General features: G+C 43.3%; 1 protein-coding gene across 1 annotated transcript; it reads left to right on the forward strand.

The window, feature by feature from the left end:
- The first annotated feature begins 2,663 nt into the window (after window positions 1-2,663).
- EPCAM (epithelial cell adhesion molecule) lies at window positions 2,664-17,003 on the forward strand. The gene is made up of 9 exons (XM_075535643.1): window positions 2,664-2,858; window positions 5,994-6,101; window positions 6,392-6,632; window positions 9,303-9,368; window positions 10,213-10,276; window positions 11,596-11,697; window positions 13,228-13,428; window positions 15,971-16,015; window positions 16,708-17,003. The coding sequence occupies exons 1-9, from the start codon at window positions 2,789-2,791 to the stop codon at window positions 16,747-16,749; spliced, it is 939 nt and encodes a 312-aa protein (XP_075391758.1). The 5' UTR covers window positions 2,664-2,788; the 3' UTR covers window positions 16,750-17,003.
- The last annotated feature ends 8,591 nt before the right edge of the window (window positions 17,004-25,594 follow it).

Consider the following 25,594-nt stretch of genomic DNA (forward strand, 5'->3'; position numbering starts at 1 on the left):
GCGGTCAGTGTGACATTTGAAAATAATTAACAATCTACAAGCTACTAGGGTTGGGGGAGCGGGGAGGAGGAGGGAGGGAAAAAAAGAGACACTTGATCCCAAGGGCTCAATGGAAAGTAAATGTCTAGAAAATACAATGGAATATATGTACAATGATGTTTGGATTGTAACAAGAGTTTTAATAGCCTCCAATAAAATGATTATTAAGAAAAAAATAATTAACTAACTAGGCTATTCTTGGGGAAGGTATGGGGAGTTTGAGGGCTAGCAATGTTTGACTTCCTGAAACATCCAAATTGCAGCAGACAACAAAAAATTCTCACTGATAATTTGATCCTGATTTGTTACCACTATTTTCCCCCTGTAAACAAATTGTGAAACAGACCACAAAGTTTCAAAACTAAGTCTGAAAGTCAAGACTTACATATATAAAGACTTATTAAAGTAGAACACTGAGAGGATTTCATAAGCATCTGCCAAATAGTTAATTAATTTAATGTATCAAATAAAATTCATATTAGAAAGGTATTTAAGGTAGCAATATACAACAATTTATCACATAAAATTCTTATTACAGGCACTTAAAATATACAACTATTTTACACCAATTCACCTGCCAAAGCTTGGGATCCCAGAGAACAACATGCTTTTAGTAAAAGTAGTATCCTTTCTTTATAAAACTCAGTCAAATTTTCTTGAAGCAAAAAAAAATTTTTTTTCTTGAGTCTTAAAATTGTTTTTCATCTTTCCTCTTCTGAACTCTTACTCGATGATTCCTTAGTCTCTTTTAAATAGTTTCCGATCTTGTTACAGGTGACAACAGCAACACAATTAAATGCACTTAGTACTTTAATAGTCATTAAAAGCTCCCCATCATAATTACGCTGACTATAATAATTCTGTTGTCATTTGAATTCATGGAAGTCATTTGTTTCTACTTTCCTGTTTTCTAAGAACTTAGCAACATTGTCCTCTGATGGTAAATAAAATCCAAACCATCTTGGTTCCCAGAATTTGGCTTTACAGGAACATGACAACCTTGCTTTCGGAAAGTAAAGAGGACTTAAAACGCTGATGAACATCAAACACTACATGGCGATGCCTGGAGGGTGGAGAGGATGTGGGGTAGAAAGCGGGAACTGATTACAAGAATCTACGTATAGCCTCCTCCGTGTGGGATGAACAGCAGAGAAGAGGGCAGGGGGAGACGTCAGACAGTGTAATATATGACAAAATAATAATAATATATGAATGATGTAGGGAGGGTGTGAGGAGGGAGGGGGAAAATGAGCAGCAGATATTAAGGGCTCAAGAAGAAAGCAAATGTTTTGAGAATGATGATGGCAACAAATGTACAAATGTGCTTGACACAAAGGATGGATGTATGGATTATGATAAGAATTGTACGAGCCCCAAATAAAATGATTTTTTAAAAATACATAAAAGTCAACACTTCAAAAAAAAAGATCAAACACTACAGCCTTCGGTATGAATTATGCTTCAAGATAAAGGAACAAAGACCCTGACAACTGACCAACAGATAACATTATGGTAAAAGCAGACTAGGTTGAAGTTGTCAAGATCTCCTTTAACTTTGATTCATGGAAACAGTAGTGGAGAGATCTGTGCAAGATCTGCTCCAAAAGACCTCTTTAAAATGTAATAAAGGAAAGATGTCACCATGAAGACTCGTGCCTGGCTCAAGCCATGGTATCTTCAAATGCCTCACAGACAATGTAGCGGCTGTTCAATCCATAAGGTAGACTGGGGAAGAATCGATGCTTTTGCACTGCAGTGTGGCGGAAGAATACTGAATGTGCGTGGATTACCAGCCCGTGTTGGAAGTACAGCCAGTGCGCTCCTTGGGAGTGAGTCTGGTGAGACTTTGTCGCTCGCATTTTGGACGAGTTCTCAAACGCAGCCATGACTGAGGATGGCCAGGACCCGGCAGTGTTTTGTTCTGTTGTACAAAGGCGCGCCAGTCAACCAAAATCAAGGGCCCCTCACAGCGACGACTGCCAAAGGGCTTATTTTGAAAGAGTAAACAATTATCCAGAATCATGATGAATGACAAATTCATCGTCCCCAGGGACTTCTCCACCCCCTCATCTAGTTTCAATGATCTAATGAGGCTGTCCGGAAGCTCAAAGGTCATCTTTGATAGCGTGGTTGGGTCCTGCCCCTCTTGGCGCTCCACTTGGTCTCCCCGCCCCTCCATCTTTTCCCCAAGCCTCATTTCTGCAGTGTTTCCCGCTCCCTGGCAGGAAGGAGGACGTCTCACTAGTTCCAAACTGCTGGAAGCCATCACGGGTCCCAGCCTACCCTAGCCACCGCTCACCCCGCCCGCAGCCTCGCCGGCCGCGTTCTGCAGGACGCACCTGCAGCGGCGCCCGGCCGGGCGCTTCCGGCGCACACCTGGGCAGGGGGCGGTCCCCTGGCGGCTGCCGGGAGGGGGAGGGGAGCCCGTCTGCGCGCCGCCCCGCCCCCAGCGGCCCCCGAGAGCCGAGGGGCGGAGCCACCAGGTGCAGCGGTTGGCGCCCCGCCCCGCCCCCAGGCGTGATTGCCGGGAGGTGAGCGGCTCCCGAGAGCCGAGGGGCGGAGCTACCAGGTGCACCAGGTTGGCGCCCCGCCCCGCCGCGCCGCGCACCCCGAGCGCGCAGGTCCTCCAGCTAGTTCGCAGCCTCCGCCCGGCGCAGGGGCCATCTCCCGGAGGCCTTTCCGACGCGGACCCCGCGGCACACGACACAGGCCTCGCGCCGGCCCGGCTCCCCTCGCAGGCGCGCGCGCTATGGCGCCTCCCCGGGTCCTCGCCTTCGCGCTCCTGCTCGCTACGGCGGCGGTGGCCACGGCTCAGAAAGGTGAGCGGCGGAGAGAGGGTGCCTGTGCGGGTCCGCGGAAAGGGCCGTCGGGGAGGGCGCGGGGTGCGCGTTCTCCCTCCCCGAGCCAGCCCCGCACCTGCGACGGGAAGGCGCCACCCCGCGCGCGCTCGACGGGGCGGCCTCACCTGGGGCTGCGGGCCCCTTTCTGGGGAAGAGGGTGGGGCTGCGGCGGGGGGGCTGGCGGGGCCCCGGCTGGCCACGTCCCGGACCCCTGCGGCGGGGAGCTGGGAGCGCGCGGGGCGGGAGGGACCGGGGCCACTTGGCGGCCGCGGGCCCCCGCACCTGAAGCCAGGTTTGCCCACCTGGGGTGGCGATGGACTTGCCGTTCCGGCAGGGCCTACGCCCGCCTTTCCGAGCGAGTCCTCCCTCCGCGACAAGGAGGGCGGCCCGCCCCACCCCGCGCGCTTGCGGCGGCCCCGGATGTGCGCCCCGGGCGGCAGCAGGTGACTGGGGACGCCCTGGAGCCGCTGCGCACCTGTGCGCGGGAGACAGCGCCCCGGGGCTTCGCTGGGCGTAGGTGTTTTCCCTTTTATGAGAGATGAGTAATGTCAAGTTTATTGTAGAGAACGCAAATAACTTTAGCGGTAAAGAATGAAAAGCACCCATGGTCCCCCCCCCCTTTTAGGAGAGTCCCATAGTTAATCATTTGGCATAGTTTTCGTTCAGACATTGCTCCAAAGCTAAAAGCGTACTTTCATTATCTATTTTTTTGTTTATTTTAAACACGACTTATAAAATAGTGATGGGAAAATCTATAGCATGTAAGCTTGGCCATCTAGTCTGACTCAAGTTTTTCGTGCTCTGGAATAAATATCCCTGTCGTCAAACCTCTTGGTTTCTTTGTTAAGTGGGTAGAAGTAGAGTGGGAATTTATCTAAAATTTTCCCAAAACGCTTCTGTACTCTCACCAAGGGAGGTCTAGTTTATTAAAGCTTCAAAAGAATACTGTTTTGTTAACTCCTGGTTTTCTAACTTGTTGGGGGCTAAGTAATCTGAAATTGCTTTAAAATAGTGGTATCTTCTCTAGGCAGATGTTCAGAGTCTATGTGTGACTATTTGACCTTTAAATTTTTCACATGAAGACTAAAAATGTTGCTTTAAATAGTGATGGTGTAATGCTGCCTACGATTTTAATTCCTTGAGGACTCCCACTATACTTTGTCCTTTTGTGATCCCAATATTGGGTTTAGCGCTAGACAGGTGATAGGTGTTCATGTAGATTATAATTTAAACAGGGAAAATTAAAAGCCAATTTAGAGTGGCTGCAGTGTAGGCATTGAGCTACTAACCACAAGATTGGCTGTCTAATTATGTGTTTACATTTAAGGAGTCCTGTAGGTACTGCCTTCAGAAGTCCACCGGGCTGTTCTACCCTGTCCTACAGGGCTGTTATGAGTCAGACTGAACTCCATAGCAGTGAGTTTGGTTTTTGGTGGATGGCACTGTTGGTTCAGTAGTTCAAGCCCACCGGCCACTCCACAGGAGAAAGATAAAGACTTACATTCTTGGGGGGGGGAAAAAAGACTTACATTCTTGGAGACTCTAGATAGGTTGCTGTGAGTCAGAATACACTTGATGGCAGTGGGTTTGGGGCTATAAAATACATGATCAGTGATGCTGGTTTGGGTTTTAAATAATTTCTAATACTTAACTATGTGACCGACAGTTTGCCAGTGTGATGAAGCTGAAATGGACATATGTGATGGTCACCAGGAAAACTATTAAAGTGATCCCAGGATAGGTTGTTCGTATCTTTTTTTTTTAAGTAGGATTTATTTTGTTAAGAAACCCATATATCCAAAAACTTCAAACCCACTGCTGGGAAGGTGATTTCATACTACTAGTGACCTCACAAAAGGTTTCTAAATCTATAAATCTTTAGGGGAACAGCCAGCCTCATCTTTGTCGCTCAGAATGACTGGTAGGCTCGAACAGCCAACCTTGTAGATAGCTGCCCTAACACGCTACACCAGCAGTTCTCAACCTGTGGGTCGTGACCCCTTTTGGGGCCAAATGGCCCTTTCACAGGGGTTACCTAAGACCATCAGAAAACACATTACGATTTCTATTACAATTTTTAACGGTAGCAAAATTACAGTTATGAAGTAGCAACAAAATAATGTTATGGTTGGGGTCACAACAACATGAGGAACTGTATGAAAGGGTCTGGGTATTAGGAAGGTTGAGATCCACTGCACTACACCATCAGGACTTCGGGCATATAAAGTTGTCCCCAAATTCTACTGAAAAATATAGTCAGAGATTAAATATGTTTCCATTAAGCCAAGTAAAGAAAAAGCAGTGATTCTTTAGGAGCAGAGTGTGTGGAGGGGTGGAGGTTGGAGTGGGGCCGTATACGGACACGCACAGATACTAGAATTTAGAATTACTGGGGTTTTTTGAGGAAAGCAGTGGCTGAGGCTTATCCAGTAGGACAGGAGGTGAGAAGTTTCTGCGACGGAGCATCATAAAGGCTGAATGTGGTGTTTGAAGGGCTGTATTCCTGGTTTACAAAAATTGAGATGCAAATTGGATTGTGTGTGTCTGCAGTATATTGTGTATATAGTCTGTTTAGCACAGGGTTTGGCACTTTTTTTTCCCCAAAAAAAGCAATTTTGTTGGGAGCTAATACAGCTATATCACAGAATTTGGCACTTTGAAAGCACACTTTAGTTACAGCAGAAAAAGGAAATGTTCAGGGCTGCTTTTTAAGACTTTGTGGCCCTGGAACATGGCATTGTCAGAAGTTAATTTAGTTGAGATGATTTGTCCACAATTTAAATTGGATTTTTTTGTTTGTGTTTTTGTTGAGAATTTGTACCATAGAACATACATCAACAATTTCCACCTGTGCAATTCAGGGACAGTTGAATGCGTGCCCAACTATTCTCCCTCTCCTTTTTTGAGTTGTGCCTTACCATTAACTCTTCCTAAATTTCCTGTCTAATCTTTTCCATTGCTGTTGTCAATTTGATCCCACAGAGATAGGTTCAAGGCAGACATTCTTTACTAGTTAAGATACTAGTTAGATTAGTTGTCGCTTGATTTTAATGAGACTTCATGGAACATTTTTGGCTAAAGTGTTGCGCCCCGCGCCTCTCCCCCCCACCCCAGAATGTCGCTGTGAAAACTACAAGCTGACCACCAACTGCACCACGGACAGCAGTGGTGAATGTCGCTGTACTTCTCTTGGGACACAAAATACCGTGGCTTGCTCTAAATGTGAGTAGAATGTCTTCATTGTCTTTGAACCTTACGGATTGGGAAGCATTTAGCTGGCTCCCATTGAAATCGTGTTTAGAAAGTGAATGCAGTGTTGAATGTAAACCTGATGATCTGCTCTTATAAACCTTCACTCAATACACAACCAAAGGGTTTTGTTTTTGCAATAGAAAGAAAGTGGGCTTGGGAGCATGCAGCGTTATCATAATCTTTCCATACTCAGAATTTTGTGTTAAATTATTTTCCCCGTCAGCATAAAGCTTCCGTCTGACATGAAGCTTTCTTTTTAGTGGCAGCTAAATGCTTGGTGATGAAGGCGGAGATGACAGGCTCAAAGTCCGGGAGAAGAGTGAAGCCTGAGGGGGCGATCCAGAACAACGATGGGATTTATGACCCTGACTGCGACGAGAAGGGCCTCTTCAAGGCCAAGCAGTGCAACGGCACCGCCACGTGCTGGTGCGTCAACACTGCTGGGGTCAGGAGGACCGACAAGGACACGGAGATAACATGCTCTGAACGCGTGAGGACTTTGTGAGTCCAACTGCCTATTACTCATTTTCATGCTTTTTGGAATTATCTCATGAAATTAGATAAATTATCTAATGAAATTAGTAAACTGTTTGAATATGTAATATGATATCATGGTTTGGAACCCAAAAGGCAAGGCGAACAGTAAACATAAATCTCTGCCCCGTCCCAAATGCCAGCTACTCAGTTTTCCTCCGTAGAACTTAAGACACCTAGTATGTAACTTTCAGAGGTATTTTATGATACCAACAATCAATCATCTATGTTTACTTTGTTTGAAACAAAGAAGGATCTGTTGGAAAGTAGGACTTTAGATCAATGATTGAACAACATAAATGGCAACTCTGCATATTGACTTTGCTAGACAGCATAGACAATAATCATGTTGATTGTCTTGAAAGAGACTGGAGAAGCTCAGGATCATTGGTCAGGACAGACATTGGTCAGGCCTGACTTTAGAACCGACTGTTATTTGCTCATAGGCTTACTCAAGTTGAAGAACGTTCAAATAAGTCCATGAGAGCCACAACCCAACTTTGAGTACATCACACTTGAATTTAGAGGCCATATCAAGAATAGATTTGATGTATTGAACACTATTGACCCAAGATCAGGCGCGTTGTGGAAGGACACCAACTATATTATAAGCAGAGCAGCTAAAGTGAATGGAAGAAATAAATGAGTTGAAGAGAATTTCCAAAGCAGCATTTTGAGAAGACCAAGTATTAGTAATGAAATGTGAAAAGACCTGGAATTAGGATACCAAAAGGGAAGCTCACTACCAGCAGTTCTCAAGCTGAAAGAACTGAAGAAAAAAATGAAGCCTCAAATTGCAATGGTGAAAGATTCTGTGGGCAAAGAAGCATCAGGAGATGGAAGGGATACACAGAGCCGCTGCACCAAAACGAAGGGGCTGCTTGGTGTCTGTCTATTTCAAGAGGTTGCACATGATCAGGAACCTGTGCGCCTGAGCGAAGTCTACTTCAAAACACTGCTCTAGGCATTGACAGAAAGCCAACTGAAATGTATTAACATGCAAATACATTTTTGCTGACGATCGTTTAAAACTAGTTGTACATTGGTAGAGAACTGCCAGAAATTCAAGCTGGATTCAGAAGAGGATGTAGAATGAAGGATATCATTGCTGATGTCAGGATAAGAATATCAGAGGTTGTTTACCTGTGTTTTATTGACTAGGCAGAAGCATTCAAGTTGTGGATAACATGCCCCAAAGTGGGAATTCCGAGCATTCACTTCTGCTCACATGGAACCTGACTAAGAGGCAGTCATTCAAATGCAACATGGGGATGCAGTATGATTTTTGAGTGGGGAACGGTGTACATGTGTCAAGGTTATATCCTTTAACCATACTTAATCTGTGTGCTGGGCTGTGAGAAGCTGGTTTGCATAAACAATAACTTGGCATCCGAGCTGGAGGAAGACTCATCAACCTGTGATACTGCCGATGATGCAACTTTGCTTGCTGAGAGTGAAGAAGCCTTGAGCCACTTATTGATGGAGAACAAATACTACAACCTTCAGCATGGAGAACACTTCAACGTAAAACAAAAATCTTCACAACTGAGCCAATAGGCAACAGCGTAGAATAATCTGAGATCGTCATTGCCGGGGATTCCGTCTCATTTGGAGTCACAGTAAGCAGCTGACAGGAAACCGAAGGACATATCACCTTGGGTAAGCCTGGTGCCAAGGCCTCTTGAAAGTGTTGAACAGCAGAGGTGCCACATCGAGGGCAAAGGTGCGACTTAGTTTGATGGTATTTTCACCTGCCTTACATATACATAGGAAAGCTGGACAATGAATGTTTTTTAAAGGCCCAAAAAGATTTTGATATCTTTGAATTAACCTCTTGGTAAAGAGTACCAACTATACGAGGGGGTTTCCAAAAACTTGTAGAAAAATTTTATTTTCCCTAAAGCTTTTTAAAACCTCTTCTCATGAACTCTCAGAAGAACGAACAAATCTATTTTGGAACAAGTACAGCCAGAGTGCTGCTTTGAAGTGAGGGTGGCAAGACATCATCTCACAAACTGGGGAAGGACCCGCCCCTGAAGAGAACAAAGTAGAGAGCGGGTCAGCCAGAAACGAGAGGGGCCCTGGACAAGGAGGGTTGGCCCCATGGTTCCACACAGCATTTGTGAGGAGGGCCAGGACTGGTCTTGTACAGAGGATTGCTGAGTCAGAACACCACCACGGTTTGTTTATTTTTTGTATAAGCAGCATTCTAAACATAATTTCTCCTGCGTTCTTTTACGTAACACACTTAGTAGATTGTGGTAAACATAAATAATATGGCTTATTTGCTCTTTTCTCTTACGTGGTATGGTTGGCTCAGATAATTTAATGAGATGGGACAGCAAGCTGTCAGGGGGCCGACTTCTCTTCTGGAGACCCGTCTTTGCTTCTTTCCATGCCTTGCTTCATCTTTAGCTGTATGTGGTCCAACACGCCGTCTCAGCCTTGGCCTCAGGACAGAGGGCTCAGATTAGATTGAGTAGCTTCCATGAAAACAATTAGGGGCTTCCCTAATTTATAAGTTGTTTTGGCTAGCTCTGCTTTACTGCCACTTGAGAGTTTTAGTATCACTATTGGGGCTACTGTGGAGCAATTGAGTTGTTAACAAACGGTTCATTCTGCCTTTGTACTTCACAGTTGGATCATCATCGAACTAAAACACAAATCAAGAGAAAAACCTTATAATGTTGAAAGTTTAAGGATGTAAGTATTGTTAAATTCTTGATTTTACTCAGTAGGTGCCCAGCCCTCCATCCTAAACCATTAGGAAGACATAAGCCTAGATAGTTTTTCATACTTCTGAATATTAAGGTGTCAAAAGTACATTTTACACGTTACTGTGAGATCCAGCTGCAAGGCTGCAAAGAACTCCTGTGGTTTGCTCCTGCACTTGACTCAGGCAGGTTCACCAGATACTAACATTTTGCTGTATTTGCCTTCCGTGTGCATGGATATGTGTGCACTTGATGAATTTACACATTTTACTTAAAAACTATTTGAGAGAAGGTGTATATATGCCCTTTTATCCCTAAGTACATCCATGTTACATAATCAAGGATTTTCAAATTCAGGAAATGTAATATTAATGTCATCTTGTGCCAGTTTTCCCAATGTGATTTTTCCTTTACAATTAGATTCAAGTTAAACACTTTGACGTGTACTTAAGTCACAGCAGGGGGTGCACAATACCAATTTGTCTCATTACTAGTGATGTTAGCTTTGATTAAGATGATGTCCACCAGGTTTCTCCGTTGCAAAGTTAAGGCATCCCCCTTTGTAATGAATGAATCATCTGTAGACAGGTGCTTGAGTGCTCTGTAAATGTCCTGTTTGTCATTGAACTACCAGTCAAGAGTTTTTGTATCAATGAGTCAGTCTAACCTGAATCAGTTATTACTGAGAGTTGTAAAATGACTAAATAGTATTAATAATGCTTAGTTAATAATCCTAGACCTTGAGCTATCTACTTAGTAGTACTTTTGAAGGAACGTTTACTATTGTGTGATATAAATACTTGTTTAAAACTCAGACTTTAAATTATTTACAGGGCCCTTGAAGAGGCATTCACAACTCGTTATCAGCTGAATCGAAAATACATCACGAACATTCTGGTAGGGCTTAACAAGTAAAAAGTCCTGAGTGCTCTACAGTGTGAATTCCCCGGTGTTGTTTGGCTTCCATGCCTTTGAAAACTCCAGTGTGCCATTAACAAAGAGTGTCTTGTAGTTCCTTTTTTTAACTAAAAGATCATTTGATTGGGGGCTTCTAACAGCTCTTATAACAATCCATACTTCAATTTTGTACATATGTTGCCATCATTATTTTCTAAACATTTACTTTCTGTGTGAGCCCTTGGTATCAGCTCTTTTTTCCCCTTCTTCTCCCTCCCATCCTCATGACCCCTTGATAAATTATAAATTATTATTTTTATGTCTTACACCAACTGCTGTCTCCCTTCCCCCATGGTTTCTATTGTTCATCCCCTGGTGGTGGTGATGGTGGTGGGTGGGGGTTCATTGTTATCTGTCCCGCCTTCCTCCCCTGCTCTCCTCACCTTCTCCTAACCCTCCTAGTATCACTACTCCCATTTCTGTGCCTGGATTTCGTGTGTAGTGAACTCTTATCTGTACCCGTATACATGCTCCGGTCTAGCCCGCAGTGAAAGGCAGGATTGGGGTCATGATAGAGGGGGGTGAGGAAGCCTCAAGGAACCAGAGGAATATTGTGTGTTTCATCTGTGCTATACTGCGCCCTGGCTGACTCATCCTTTCCTGTGACCCTTCTGGCCGAGATGTCCCATTGTCCACAGATGGGTTTTGGGTCTCTGCTCTGAGCCCCGTCATTCTCAACAATATTGTAGTTCCTTTTAACGAAACTAGTCATCTTCCTAAGAAAGCCTCTTTCTGTTACTGCTTTTGGCACATACTTACTTCATAGGATGCTGTTTCTTTCTCCCAAGTCCTCTGGTTTAAGGAACTAGACCTTAACACCAGCTCTTAGTAGTTCCTTAACTCTTCTAACTCTGAATAATACCTGAATAATGCCATTGAACTCTATAAAGGAAATAAGAATTTATTAAATTCTTTGGATTAGAATTGATGTATTTTTTTAAAACAAGTACTTGGGTGCAGTATACTTTTTTTACTCTTTAAAAGCAGAGAACAGTAAGTATATATAACATTTGGGGTTGCATTTCTTTAATAACTTGTTTTAAAGTCTTTTCAGGAGAAGCAAATTCCTTTCTGTGAGGGGCAAAAATATCTATTAAGGATTTTGAAGTATTACTATTAAATTGAATTTTCCACTGATGGACAGGAACGATGGTGCATGTTTATAGTAGAAAATCAAGCACTGAATATTCTGATTATGAAACGGATATTTTATATGATTTTGGATATTTTAATTTGTTTTGTTTTTTCAATTTCCTCAGTATGAAAATGATATCATCACTATTGATCTGGTACAAAATTCTTCTCAGAAAACTCAGAATGAGGTGGACATAGCGGATGTGGCTTATTATTTTGAAAAAGATGTACGTATAGAGTATTTCTCACTTTTTCCTGTGTTCAAAAATCAGAGTTTTCTCATGTGTCAGTGGATTCAAGGTGCTTCTTTTTTCCAGTCATTTTATTGGGGCTCGTACAACTCCTAACACACTCGTACATGCATCCATTGTGGAAAGCACATCTGTACATTCACTGCCCTCATCATTCTCAGAACATTTACTCTCCACATAAGCCCCTGGCATCAGGTCCTCATTTTTTCCCCTCCTTTCCCCCTCCCCCCTCCCTCATGAACCCTTGATAATTTATAAATTATTATTTTGTCATATCTTGCCCTGTCCGATGTCTCTCTTCACCCCCTTTTCTGTTGTCCATCCCCCAGGGAGGAGGTCACATGTAGTTCCTTGTAATCGGTTCCCTCTTTCCAACCCACCCTCCCTCTACCCTCCCAGTGTCGCCCCTCACACCCCTGGTCCTGAAGGGATCATCCGCCCTGGATTCCCTGTGTTTCCAGTTCCTGTCTGTACCAGTGTACATGCTCTGGTCTAGCCAGACTTGCAAGGTCGAATTCGGGTCATCATAGTGGGGGCGGGGGGGGGGGGAGGGAAGCATTTAGGAACTAGAGGGAAGTTGTATGTTTCATCGTTGCTACATCGCACCCTGACTGGCTTGTCTCCTCCCCGAGACCCCTCTGCAAGGGGATCTCCAGTGGTTCATCACCTGTTTCTCCACATCACAGTTCCAACCTTTGCGCTGAGGACTATTCACGTGGTTCGTTTTGACGGTCCTTACGAAGTCTTTATCTGTCATAATTCTGCCTTTGCCTCCTGTTTGTTGTTACTCATCTGTGTGTATACATTATATTGATAGTCTCCAGGAACAAGAAGTTATGTGATAATACTATGTAACATGACATTTAAAAATACTTTAATGTTTTATATATATATATATATATATATATATAACTTTTTTATTCTATCTGGGATTTGATTTAAAACTTTTGGCTTAAGGTTGAAGGAGTGGGGAAGGAGAATAGCAGGAAAGATGCATTGGCTATGTGTTGATAATGCTGAATCTGGAGGTGATAGGTACATAGAGCTTCATTATACTTACCTTTCTACTTCTGTGTATGCTTTAAGTCTCTCCCACATTGAAAAACTTTTTTTTTTAATTGTTTGGGAGATTTTTTTTTCTTTTTAAAAATAATTTTATTGGGGCTCATACAATTTTTTTTAATTTAACAATTTATTAGGGGCTCATACAATTCTTATCACAGTTCATACATATACATACATCAATTGCATAAAGCACATCTGTACAGTCTTTGCCCTAATCATTTTTTTCTCCTCTTTTCTTTTTTTACATTTATTAGGGACTCATACAACTCTTATCACCACATTTAAAAACTTTTTAAAAAGTTTCAGTGCATCAGGTTGTTGTCACTGAAACTTTAACAAAGTTGTGACAAGCCATTGTCTGGAATGTAACAGGTATGTAAGTATATTCGGATAAGGTTGGTTTCCTTAAATATTTTTAATTCCTTTTTTTCCTCGTGGTAGGTAAAAGGTGAATCTTTGTTTCATTCCCCCAAAATGGACCTGAATGTCGATGGAGAACAACTGGATCTGGATCCTGGTCAAACTCTGATTTACTATGTTGATGAAAAAGCGCCTGAGTTTTCCATGCAGGGGCTGAGAGCTGGCATTATTGCTATCATTGTTGTCGTGGCCTTAGCGGTCATCGCCGGCATTGTCGTGCTGGTGAGTAGAGTTGAAGAGCTTCTTCAAAATCTATTCCTGAAATCTATGCATCTGGATTTTCTGACTAAAATTCTCTAGCGTGACTACCTGCCGTTGGCATTTCTGAACAGTCGCAGTTGAGCACCTCCCTACCTCACAGCCATTGACGTTGCCATCAGGCACCAGGCGTCTTTCACAGAATGTCAGGCTCGGGCACGGTACCTGCACTTTCTAGCCGGTCCATGAAGTGAAGCAACGGAAGACAAGAGTAGCATAGAAAATAATGGAAGGTAGAACAAAATCCACAATCATTTTGTTAAACACCAAACGTATTGATGTGATCGAAACAAGTGGATCTCCCAAGATTGTGGCCCTTAGACAGCACACTCTCCTGGAACTGAACCCACCTTTCAGCCAAACAGTGGCCCATGAAGTGGACAGCACCACCAGGGACGAGTGTGCCCTTCAGAGCAGTAATTTAAACAAACTCCCACTCACTGCCATTATATTGAGTTTGACTCATGGCGACCTTATAGGACAGCATAGGACTGCCCCCATGAGTTTCTGAGACCATATAAAGGAGTAGAAAGGCTCCTCTCTCCTTCTGAGCAACTGGTGGTTTTGAACTGCTGACCTTGGATTTAGCAGTCCAAAGGGCAATCCACTACGCCTTCTCAGAACAACATAAACTCTCAATGCCTTCAAGTCAGTGCTGGTTCACAGCAAGCCCCCTGTGGGTTTCCGAGACTGTAACTGTTTACAGGAATATAAAGCCCAGTCTTTGTCCCTTGGAACTGCTGCTGGTGGATTTGAACTACTGACCTTGAGGATCACAGCCCAATGTGTCACCACTACATTAGGCAAGGGACCAAAATGGCAACATTTACTCAAAGACAAAGGACAGAAGGCAGGAAAGAGGGACAAATGGAAAACGGACCCCAGGGAAGAAATGGGGAGAGTACTGTTAACATTGAGGGATTGTAACACATAGATACATAGAATTTTTAAAATCACAGGTGATAAGTAACAGTTATCACGGGTGATAAGTAACAGTTCTAGATAACAAATGGAACTAATGATTCAAGTTAGTAGTTTATCCCCTTTACAAGCAGGGATGATTCTAGAATGTAAAGGTGAGACAACCAAAGTCGTAAGGCAAAAAACATTTTTGAAGCAGATTTTAAGGTATGTAGGAATTTATATTTTCAATTTAGTGGACTTGTCACACTTGACTATCCATCTGGAAGAAAACAAAATTTGAATTCCTGTTTTGAGCCCCCTGAGGCTGGCCGCATTGCCAAGCTACGTGAGAAGGATAGGTCATAGGTAACACAGCACAGCAGTGTGAAAGGCATGGGTAGCATATTCGTGTTTCAAAACAAAGTCCAAATAGACTAACATTAATTTTGGAAGTATTTTTCAACCTTGTGTTAAGGGAAATGTTGAATAGCTAAGACTAAACTAAAAATATCGATGCATGAAACTAAGAAGGACATTATGCATAATATCCAAAGAGTTCTTAGAAATTGATGAAAGGAAGACATGAAACCACCTAAGGACAAAGCAGCAGGTGTAGACAGGCAGTTAATAGATCATATATTTTAATTGTCAAACATGAGAAATTAATAACTACTACTTCTTTAATAATACTAACTGTTCTGTAGTAATGAAAGCCCAAGTAACGAGATAGTGTTTATGGCTGTTAGTTAAGTCCGTAGGAGACTGGATGCATCTTTTTATTGGAAGTTGTAACGGAATTATGTTCTCCCCAAGTAGCCAAATACACATATATGTGTGCGTGGTGTATATACACGCGTGTGTGTCTGTCCCTGCATACACACATGTATATGTGTATGTGTTGTAATCCTAACCTCTGGTTATAGTTATAATACATTTTAGAGATGGGTTGTCTGTTTTATTAGTTGGACACTTTTAGGGCAGGGTATGTTTTAATTCCCTCTCTTAAAACAGAAAAGAGATCAAATAAGCAAGTGTAAGAAGCAGAGATGATGGGGGAAGAGAGATTCCACACCATATGAAGATTGTCCAGGGGCAGAAGGACAAAGACAAGTACCTTGCTCAAAGCAGGCAGTGTCTCCTCCATCCCACCCCAGCCCCCTACAGCTGGTGTCCTCAACGTGGATTTACAGCTACCCGTTTCTGGAAGTTCTGTGACATTAGATAACCAAGAAAGGAGGCTTCCTAAGATGTTGCTAATTAGCTACAGAGTGAGATGATTTATATGATCCCATATTTAGACCCCAAACTTAGATGCATGTTTATCTGTGTTAAAATGACCCTGGGGCGGGGGAAATAGAAGAAAGATGATTCTTCCCCTCCCCCCCCATCATTTTCTTGACAATTATTTTTGCTTTGTTTCACTGGTTATAATTTTTTTAATTTAGTACTGAAATCTTAAAAATAATAAATGTTTATGGTTAGATTTTGAAGTTGAATTTGTTCAGGTAGGAACCCTATCCATTAAAAGCATTTATTGCTGACTTAGGCTAACTTTTTGTTGGGTAGCAATCTTAAAATAATAATTTTTTTTCCTGCTTTTCAGGTTGTTTCCAGAAGAAAGAGAATGGCCAAGTATGAGAAGGCTGAGGTAAATGATAACGTATGGAATAAAGCCAGTGGCCACTGAGTCGGTTCCACGTGATGACCCCTGGGCGCCCGAGTTGCACAGTGGCAATTGGAAATACATCCCATGGCTTGGGACTAGCACACCTTAGCCTCAGAGTAGCACCCCTGCTTTTCCGCATTTTAAAGAAAGAGGGCTTGCACAGCAGATTTTCCCACGAAATGTGTTATTTGATCACTTGATTGCTGCTTCCATGAGCATTGGATAAGGATTAGACCGTATGATCACTGTGAAGTTTTGGTTCCATACGTGGCTCGTGGCATTTGTTTGCCACCAATAGATGTCATCAGGCATTGTTGTCTGGAGAGGCTCTGCCTGAGACTTAATGCAGAGCTTTGATGTCCTCACCTGTACAATGAAATATGGATAGTAGAGAAATAACTACTACTTCTTTAATAGTCTTACAGAGCTAGCTTATCTACTGCTTTCTCCAGTCACTTGGTCATCTTCTATCTTGACAGCAGTTTGGCTCATCCATTGTATTGTATGGTGCTGTGCAAATTCCGTTTCTCTCCCCCCCCCCCCTTTTAAAAAATCTCACATGTGGAAGAAGACGCTCTTGCTCTATTAGCTTTGTTTCTATATATTAAAATATTTACAGAATGAAAGCAGATTAACAAATCACTATTACTGATTTCCCTTTTTATCTCTTTCAGATAAAGGAGATGGGTGAGATGCATAGGGAACTGAATGCGTAACTACAAGAAATCGAGTCATTACAAGGGAAATTAACAGTCTCAGAGGACTACTGTACCAAGCATGAGATGAAGAAAAGATTCAGGATTCTATTTTGTTGTTAGTTAGCATAGTATGTTTGTAATTGTAAAACTTGTACTCAAAATATAAGCAGCTTGAAATTGACTTCATCAATCTTGAAATTTTGACAAGTCTCATATATGCAGATCTAATGTAAAAGTCACAACTTCTGCGTAGTTAACATTATTTATGTACAACATTGGGAAGTCTATATGTTAAATATGCTTTCACCTTAGACTTCGAATAACTGTTGTCTCATGTACTGTGATTAAAAGCTGCCTTTCTATTTACATTTTGAGTTGTACATATTACTGCTTTTAATTTCTTTAAACTTTTTTATGGATTACGAAATAAAAACATTTTAAAACTGAATTTTCTAATTTTGTTTGCATCATTTATTCACATTTCATAACATGCACCTTAATAGGGTAACAATTATCCTGAACACCAATACACATTGAATATAGTTTTACTTGCATGATAAAATCATGTATATTTGGTATGAAATGTACATTCTGCTTTTTATATATAACTTCTGCGTAGAAAAGCCAGTTGTATTCAGAGTGAATCATCAGTTTATAATTTAGGAAATGATTGATAGTTTGATACAACGATGAGACCCTAAAATAGAATTGATATAGAATGTTCTGAACCATGAATTGTATGGTTGCTTGAGCTAGAGGTGTTTGACACATTGGCTTCTCTCTGTTTACCTAATAGGGTAAAATTGCATTTCACCGTATATACTTGTGTATAAGTTGAGTTTTTCAGCACATTTTTAATGCAGTTTTTGTGGTAAAATTAAGTGTCTCGGCTGATTTTCGGGTCAGGTTATACTCGAATATATATGGTATTTTGTTGCCTAGAAAAGGAAATCCCAACTTAAAACATGAAGTTATACTAAACCACATGACATTTTGTACATCTTAATTAGCAATATGTGTTACATATTTAAGTAAATATGTTTTGGGGTAATGTTTGCAACCCCCGATGGAAATAATTAAGGTATTAGACTTGAGTCAGCAATCATCAGATGATGTGTTAGTCTGGGTAGACTAGAGAAACAAATTCATAGACAATTGTGTATAAGAAAGATCTTAGGGCAAGATATGACAAAATAACGATGTATAAATTACCAAGGGCATATGAGGGAGGGGGGAATGGGGAGGGAGGGGGGGGAAAAAAGAGGACCTGATGCAAGGGGCTTAAGTGGAGAGCAAATGCCTTGAGAATGATTGGGGCAGGGAATGTATGGATGTGCTTTATACAATTGATGTATGTATATGTATGGATTGTGGTAAGAGTTGTTTGAGTCCCTAATAAAATGTAAAAGAAGAAAAAAAAATATTTATATACAAGAGTAATTGAATACTGAGGAAACAGCCCAGCCCAGATCAAGTCCAAAAGTCCAACATTAGCCCATCTGTCAGATACCAACTTATAAAGTCCTCTTCGGACTTATAAAACACATGCAATGATGTCAAATGCAGGAAGATCACAGGCCAGTGGGTGGGAAGCCTTGTTGACCCAGTGGCAGTGGAAGCATCTCAGCACTGGCAGGGGTCTCCATGGCAACACAGCTCCTTGTATCTTGTCTGCAGCAAGAGTGTCTCCAAGGGCGTGTGTCACTCTCCCCTAGCCTCCAGTAAGCTATGTACCTCCTTAGCAGCTCCAAATGAGGTCATCAAGCTGCCCTGATTGACAGGCTAAGCTCCACCTCTTTCCTCAAGTCCCAAATTGACAACATTATGTAACTATCACAGACAGGAACCCAGTTTTAAGGGGGCTACTAGTATCATGGAGTTTAAGATGTCTTGAAATGTGTGGCTTCGTAAAAGAATTTTTTTAAGGATTCTAAAGATTAAGAAAATGTAACTAGATTAAAAGAGGTAGCATATAATTAAGAACCAATGGTACTGAAGAAAGAATATCATGTTGCACCGAAGATGATAGCCAAAAACAAGGCTCAGGGAACTGACAATAGCAATAGAAAAGTTTCAACAATCGCATGAAACACTGGGAGCACTGATAGATGCCAAGAAGTTTGGAAGACAGCTACCTGGCCAAATGTCTGGAAGAGATCCACATTTGCATGTATTTCAAAGAAAGAGATTACAACTCAATGTAAAAAACAAAAGTCTTCACCACTGGACCAATAGGTAACATGATACATGGAGAAAGGTTTGAAGTTGTTGAGGAGTTTGTCTTGCTTGGATCCACAATCAATGCTCATGGAGGCAGCAGTCAAGATTTAACTTAAATCTGCACGTCTTTAGTATTGAAAAGCAAGGGTGTTACTTCGAGGGCTAAGGCGCTTCTAACCCAAAAAACAAACCCAAATCAAGTGCCAGTCAATTCTGATCCATGGCAACCCTACATGATGCAGGAGTGAAAGTTCCCTCTTTCTCCCTCAGAGCTCCTGGTGGTTTCCAAATGTGAACCTTGTGGCTCATGTCCCAGTGCATATTTTCAGCCATCTGCTGTGCATTTGGAAGCTGGATATTGAATACAGAAGCAAAGAAGAATCGATGTATTTGAATTACGGTGCTGGAGACGAATATTGGAAGTACTATAGACTGCCAAAAGAACTCTATCCTACAGGAAGTACAGCCAGAGTGCTCTTTAGAAGCAAGGATGACAAGACTGTCAATACCCTGGGCCCTTCAGGACAGACCAGCCCCTAGAAAAGGTCGCCATGCTTAGTAAAGCAGAGGGCCAGCGAATAAGAGGAAGGGCCTTGACAGGCTGATTGGCAAAGTGGCTGAAACTATAGGCTCAAACATGACACCTGTGAGGATGGTACAAGACTGTCGTTCTGTTCTTCCTAGGGCTGCTGTGAATGGGGACAGACTTGGCGGCACTCGACAACCACACGAGTGTTAGCTCTCTGGTAGGCAGAATTCAAGCCGGCCTCCCAGTTTGTTCATTCTGAAAGAGCCCTGAAGACACTGTGGGCCAAACATTGGACCACCAATGACAAGGGGACTGGTTTGAGCCCACCAGTTTCTCTGGAAGGAAGATGAATCTGTTCTTGTAAAGAGCATAGTCTCAGAATCCCTGGGGAGCAGGACCCTGTCCGACAGGGTCACTATGAATGTAGTGGGCTTAGTCTGGGAGTGTTCAAACCTTGTTTAATTCCTTCTGAATATGAACAAGCATGTGAATGCGATGGGCTGTCTCCCCAGATGGTTAGCTTGTACGGCAAAGATTGAAGAGTTTTTACTTTTCGATCAGTTACTTTTTTTTTACTCTGCTAATCAGTTAAATTTTAATTAAAAGGGAGATTTCACTGGGTGACCCTGACTTAATCAAGGGAGCCTTTTATTTATTTATTTATTTATTTATTTTGTTATTTTTTTTAAAGGGAGCCTTTTAAAGGGGGGCCTGAAGCAATAGCTCAGGAGCATAGTGTTCACAGAGAAAACATTCTACTTCGACTTTGCTTAATGCTGTGAACCACCATCTGAGGTACTGCTATTTCTCCCCACCCAGAGAACTAAGAATGAAATAAGCCAAAGATACAATTAGTATCCAAAGAATGAGAGAGCCAGGAAAACCCCAGCTTCCCCAAGGGTGAGGGGAGAACTAGATGGAGGTGGCTACCCCAAACGATGACTCTGACCAGGATCACAACAGAAGTTCTCAGACGAAGTAAGAGAAAAATGCAGAACAAATTCAAAATGATTTTTTAAAAATCTTACTGGTCCAATAGATGCAGATGGAATTCCTTGAGACTCTGGCCCTGCGGTTGTTATATAATCGTTTGTCAATTTGAGAGGATTAAGAGTGAAGAGGTGGAGTCTAGCCTAGCAATCAGGTCATAGCCAATGAGGCCTCTGTGTGAGCGTGGCCTTTTCCAGAGGATTCTGGGAACTCCTGTATTTCTCCTTGGAAGCAGGAGACACATTCTCTCTGCTCACTCCCTGAGAGACTCTCTACAACAGGCAAGACACATGGATCTACGCTGATGGCAGAGAGAACCCTGGACCTGGAGGAGCCACGTGGAGACTCCTACAACCATCACTGGATCTACCAGACTATCCACCCACTGGTCCGTGACCTTCCTGCATTCGTCATTATCGCACGGCTGCATGAGTGAGTGAGTCTGATGAGGAATTTACGGACTAGTATCAACATATGGGGTATATTGGACTTATGGACTTGATCTGGACTGGGCTCGGATGTTTTCTCAATATTCAATTTCTCTTGTATATAAAGCTCTTCCTTATACACATGTGAGCGTGTCTATGAATTTGTTTCTCTAATCTATCTGTAATAACACAGGCCCTTAGGCAATTTAATTCAAAATTTGGACTAAACTCCCTCCCCGAGGCCGCTTACAGTCAAACAGTAAAAAGGTCAATCAAGCAAACAGTAACACCCTGAGTGACTTGCCGCATGAGGAAAAGGGCAGTATTTATCCCCAAGCGGAGGAAGACAGAAGGGGCAGGAAAGCCCGGTGAGTAGAAACTGGCATACAAATGGAAATGAGAAGGGAAGGCTGGCACAATGTGAGATCACACCCGCGGCAGGAAATTGATAAGCGAGACAGTTTTGTAAACTTGCACCTAAACCGAAATAAAAACATTCCAAATGTAAATAAACAAATAACGGTAAGGAAAAAGAAGAGGAAGCAGCCGAGATGCTGTTTTGGAGCAAACTACCCAACCATGGTGAGGCCACTAACTTGGAAGAGGCCCCCGAAACCCAGGTGAGACTGGAGGCTGCCCTGAGGCTGGGACTGCAGTCTTGTGAGACCTTGAACTAAGGACTCAGGTAAACTGTATCTCGACTCCTCACCTCTGAAAACAGAAAATACATGTTTGTTTGTTTGTTTAATCTTCTAAATTTATATCGTAGACATCAAGACTACAACTCTGAAGAAGTACCAGACTCCCCAAACCAGACTTAAAGCTATCGAGTCGATTCCAACTCATGGCCACCTACAGGGAAGGATCGAACTGCCCCTGTGGGTTTCTGAGACTCTAACTTTGCAGGAGCAGGAAGCCTCTTCTCTGACTGGTGGTTTTGAACTGCTGACCTGGTGGTTAGTAGTCCCCTCTGTAACCATGATGCCATCAGGGTTCCTTATGGAGAAGTACAAAGAAACTCTGAAAATGATAGGTGCAGATTGTACAAGTCTTCTTGATACAATTGAACTATTGAATTGTATGATGGGTGGATTATGTCCCAATAAAACGACTTTTTAAAAAAATCCCCAAAAGTTAGGTCTAGCACATGTAAGGCTCAGCCACTACCCCATGGGCTGAGCTAAAGGAAGGACAGTCTGCCCACTGGCCCCACGCCCACAGACCCCTGCCTACGTGGGTGGAGATCCAGACTTGGCTGCGGTGCCGCCCCAGGGGAGAGAGTCTATTGGAAACTGAGAAAGAAGAGATGAGACCAGATGTCCGTGAGATGGACTGGCACACTGGCTGCACCAATGGGCTCAAAGATCACAACTGTAAGGACAGAGCAGCACTGGGCAGCGTTTCATTCCGTTGTGCTTAGGGTCACTCTGAGTCAGAGGTGATTCGATGGCCCCGCTGGTGTAGGACCCGGCAGTGTTTTGTTCTTTTGCGCGCAGCATGGCGGTGAGTTGGGACCTACTAGACAGCACCTTACCACCACCATAGGGTAGAGGTCATCAAACTCAGGCTTGCGTCTATTTTTGTACAGCCCATGAATTTTATAACTTTAAATTCTTGGGATGGGCGGGGGTGTGATCAAAATATTTTGCCATATGCGAAGAGTCTATAAAATATAAATTATAAAATAAATAAATTATAACTTACAATGTTCACCTTTTAGTGGAGCGCAGCGGTGCGCACTCACTCGGGGTGATGGGTCTTTTGTTTAAATAGCCGAGCTAAGCAGATGCCATGGACCCCAGTGACCACCCCACCCCCACTCTCACCCCCTTCCCCCAAACCAGAAGTGCTTTCTCTCTGATCTTTTACAGGGTTTGCTGACCAGTGCTCTAGGGTGTTAGGGATGTGGGGGCAAAGGTTTCCAGAGCGAAGTTCTCACTAGAGATCAGAGACACACTACAATAAACTTCCCGGGCCCAACGTGCTCTGCTGTCCGTGGCTGAGCAGCATGGTGCTACAGGAGCTGGACACGAGAACCCCACGTGCTGCCAGCTTATCAGGAACAGAAAGCAAGAGGCCCTCTTGCCATAGCTCTCCATCTCCCTCTGCAGAACTGCCCTGATGGGATTCTGACACTTTGGAAGTAGGAAGCCTCATCTTTCTTCCGTGGCGTGGCTAGTGGATTTGAACTGCCGGCCTTGCCAATAGCAGCCCAATTTGTAAGCCAGTATCTCACTGTCTCCACAGAGCAGGCAAAATGGGTGAAGCTGCAGCTCACTCACGACCATCGAGTCGGAACTGCACAGAGTAGAACTCCCTGAGGTTTTCCAAGGCTGTAAATCTTCCTGAAGTAGAAAGTCTCCTCTTTCGAACATTCACAGCAAAGAGGCATGTGCTTTAGCCCATTACCACCGAGTGTTTCCCTTTTCTTTGGACACTGCTTCTCCAACAATTTAGCATTTCCACCTCTCTTCTCCTTTCTTATCAACTTTTAAAAAGTATATAATTATCACAAATACAGCTTTAAGTCTCTATCTTCAATTAAATCTTCAACCACAGCAATGAACTAAAATGCTTTCTCAAAAACGAATGATCCTAAAAAGGGATTGTCTTTATCTTACAGAATTGAGTTCTAAGATTTCTTTATTTACCTGGATACAAGTCTCTTATGAGGCTCCCAAAGAAGATATGTAAATGACCAATACGCATGTGAAAGGATGCTCACAGTCATTAGTCCTTGTGGTTGTCAACTGTAGAGTCCACTCTGACACAGAGACTTTATGAACAAGAGATGAAAGTGTTGCTGGTTCTGTGTCAGCCTCACTGCCACTGGTGTGCTGGCATCCCGTGTTAGCCACAGTGCCATTCTATCGCACCCGGGGCCTCCATGCCCTGCTGGCCCTCTCCTCCATCAACCATCACACCCACCTCTAGCAACTAATTGTCCTGTCTGATGACGCGTACAAAGCGAGTGAGCCGGACCATGTTCTGTAGTGGTCCCTTACATTTTTTTGTTTTGCTAACCTTCTGTGTGGGCTCAAGCCTCTATAGGCAGAGGTCAAGAGCCCCAAAACTGAGTTGGAGACCATTTGAAAGACATTATTTTATTATATTTGGGGGCTTTTGGACGAGGATGAGAGCTGGTGACCAAGCTACACAGGACAGTTTCCATTGAGGGGGAGTGGGGTCGTTCTAGGGATCCCTTGTAGATGCACAGTGAGGTGATCTAAGCAAAGTCAGAGAAGGGAATATACGGGAACTCAGAGAAGGAAAGGGGCCGGAACATTCCCAATGCTTCTGGTTCTGTTGTGTCTCCCTGGCTATCTGTGGGGAAGGGCATGATGCAGGTGGGCCCGAAGACACACAGGAAGTGACTGCTTAGCAGCAGGAACTGTTTTTTTAAGTGTTAACTTAAAATGTCCCTATACCTTCAGAAGCAGACCACCAGGACTTTCTGCTTAGACTGCCTCAGTCTGGAAGTTCTACTAAGACCCATCCACTATTGGTGTCCTAGCTAGTATTTGAAATACCAGTGGCAACGCTTCCGGCACCGCAATACCACCTAAGCCACCAGAGTAAGACAACTTGACGGGCAGGTGGGGGCCGCCTGAGCCATCAGGGAAATGCAAATTAACACCACAGTGATTCATAGCTATTAGGGTGGCTGCAGTCACAAAGACAGACAAGAGAAAGTACTATTAAAGATAGGGAGCACTGGGAACCCTCATACATCCGCCTATCTCGGGGCGAACGAAACACAGGGCAACCATTCTGGGAAACCATTTGTGAAGTCCTCAACATGTGAAACACAGCTTGTTAAACATAGGGGTTATGATTTATCACATGGATTACAGTTGAACACGTATTAGAGGCATGACCCAGCAGTTTCACTGCTAAAGTTATTACTTCCGGACCTTAGTTACCTAGCATCATACACAGAAATATCACAAGTGGATGTCTTCAACAACCAGGAATTTGTTTGCTCACAGTGGAGTAGGCTAGAAGTCTGGGTGCAGAACACCAGCTTTAGGGGCAGGCACTGGCTCTCCGTCCGCCAGCTCTGGAGGAAAGTCTCATTCTAGGCCCCATTCCTGGGAGATCTTCCTGCATCCAAGCCCCCCGCTTACCCCACCTCTCCTCTGCAGATGGTTCAATTCTTTTGCATCTCAAAAGAGATTAATTCAGGGATGGGATCATAACCACAGAGGTCAGGGTTTATGACATATTTTGGGGCAACATAATTCAATCTATAAGAGTCTCTAATAAAAATAAAAACTGACCTGCATGCAAAACCTTGTAGAAGAGAAGTTGACAACCACTGAGCCATGAGGGGGCTGCTGATTAGGGGGAGGAGCAAGCACTGCTTGCTTTAACTGGCCCTGAGCAGACGGAGTACAAGCCCCCAGTAGCAGCCAGTGCTGGCTAGCTGAGGAGAACCAGGGACCCAGGGAATGAAATCAGACCCAGCAGATGCGGAGCCTGGGGGCAGAGAATAATGTGCCACAAAATAATGTGCCACAAAAGGACCACAAGCTTCGTGGTTCCCGATGCTCAATGAAGAGGGCATTCAGGGCAACATCTTCCCCTGTGTCTGGATTGGTTTGGGCTCGTTTCCCACGGCTGCTGTGTAACTTGTGGATACCGTGCTCTATGCAACATGCAGTCTCATTTTATTTAGGTTTTAAAAGCACGCTGT

The sequence above is a fragment of the Tenrec ecaudatus genome, chromosome 17, assembly GCF_050624435.1.
Source record: "Tenrec ecaudatus isolate mTenEca1 chromosome 17, mTenEca1.hap1, whole genome shotgun sequence".
NCBI lineage: Eukaryota > Metazoa > Chordata > Mammalia > Afrosoricida > Tenrecidae > Tenrec > Tenrec ecaudatus.

What these genes read in the sequence shown, in the direction of transcription:
- EPCAM (XM_075535643.1), top strand. Translation starts at nt 2,789, where the DNA reads ATGGCGCCTCCCCGGGTCCTCGCCTTCGCGCTCCTGCTCGCTACGGCG. An exon ending in GGTGGCCACGGCTCAGAAAG is followed by an intron (nt 2,859 to 5,993) that starts GTGAGCGGCGGA and finishes CCCCCACCCCAG; the next exon opens with AATGTCGCTGTGAAAACTAC. An exon ending in TCTGAACGCGTGAGGACTTT is followed by an intron (nt 6,633 to 9,302) that starts GTGAGTCCAACT and finishes TGTACTTCACAG; the next exon opens with TTGGATCATCATCGAACTAA.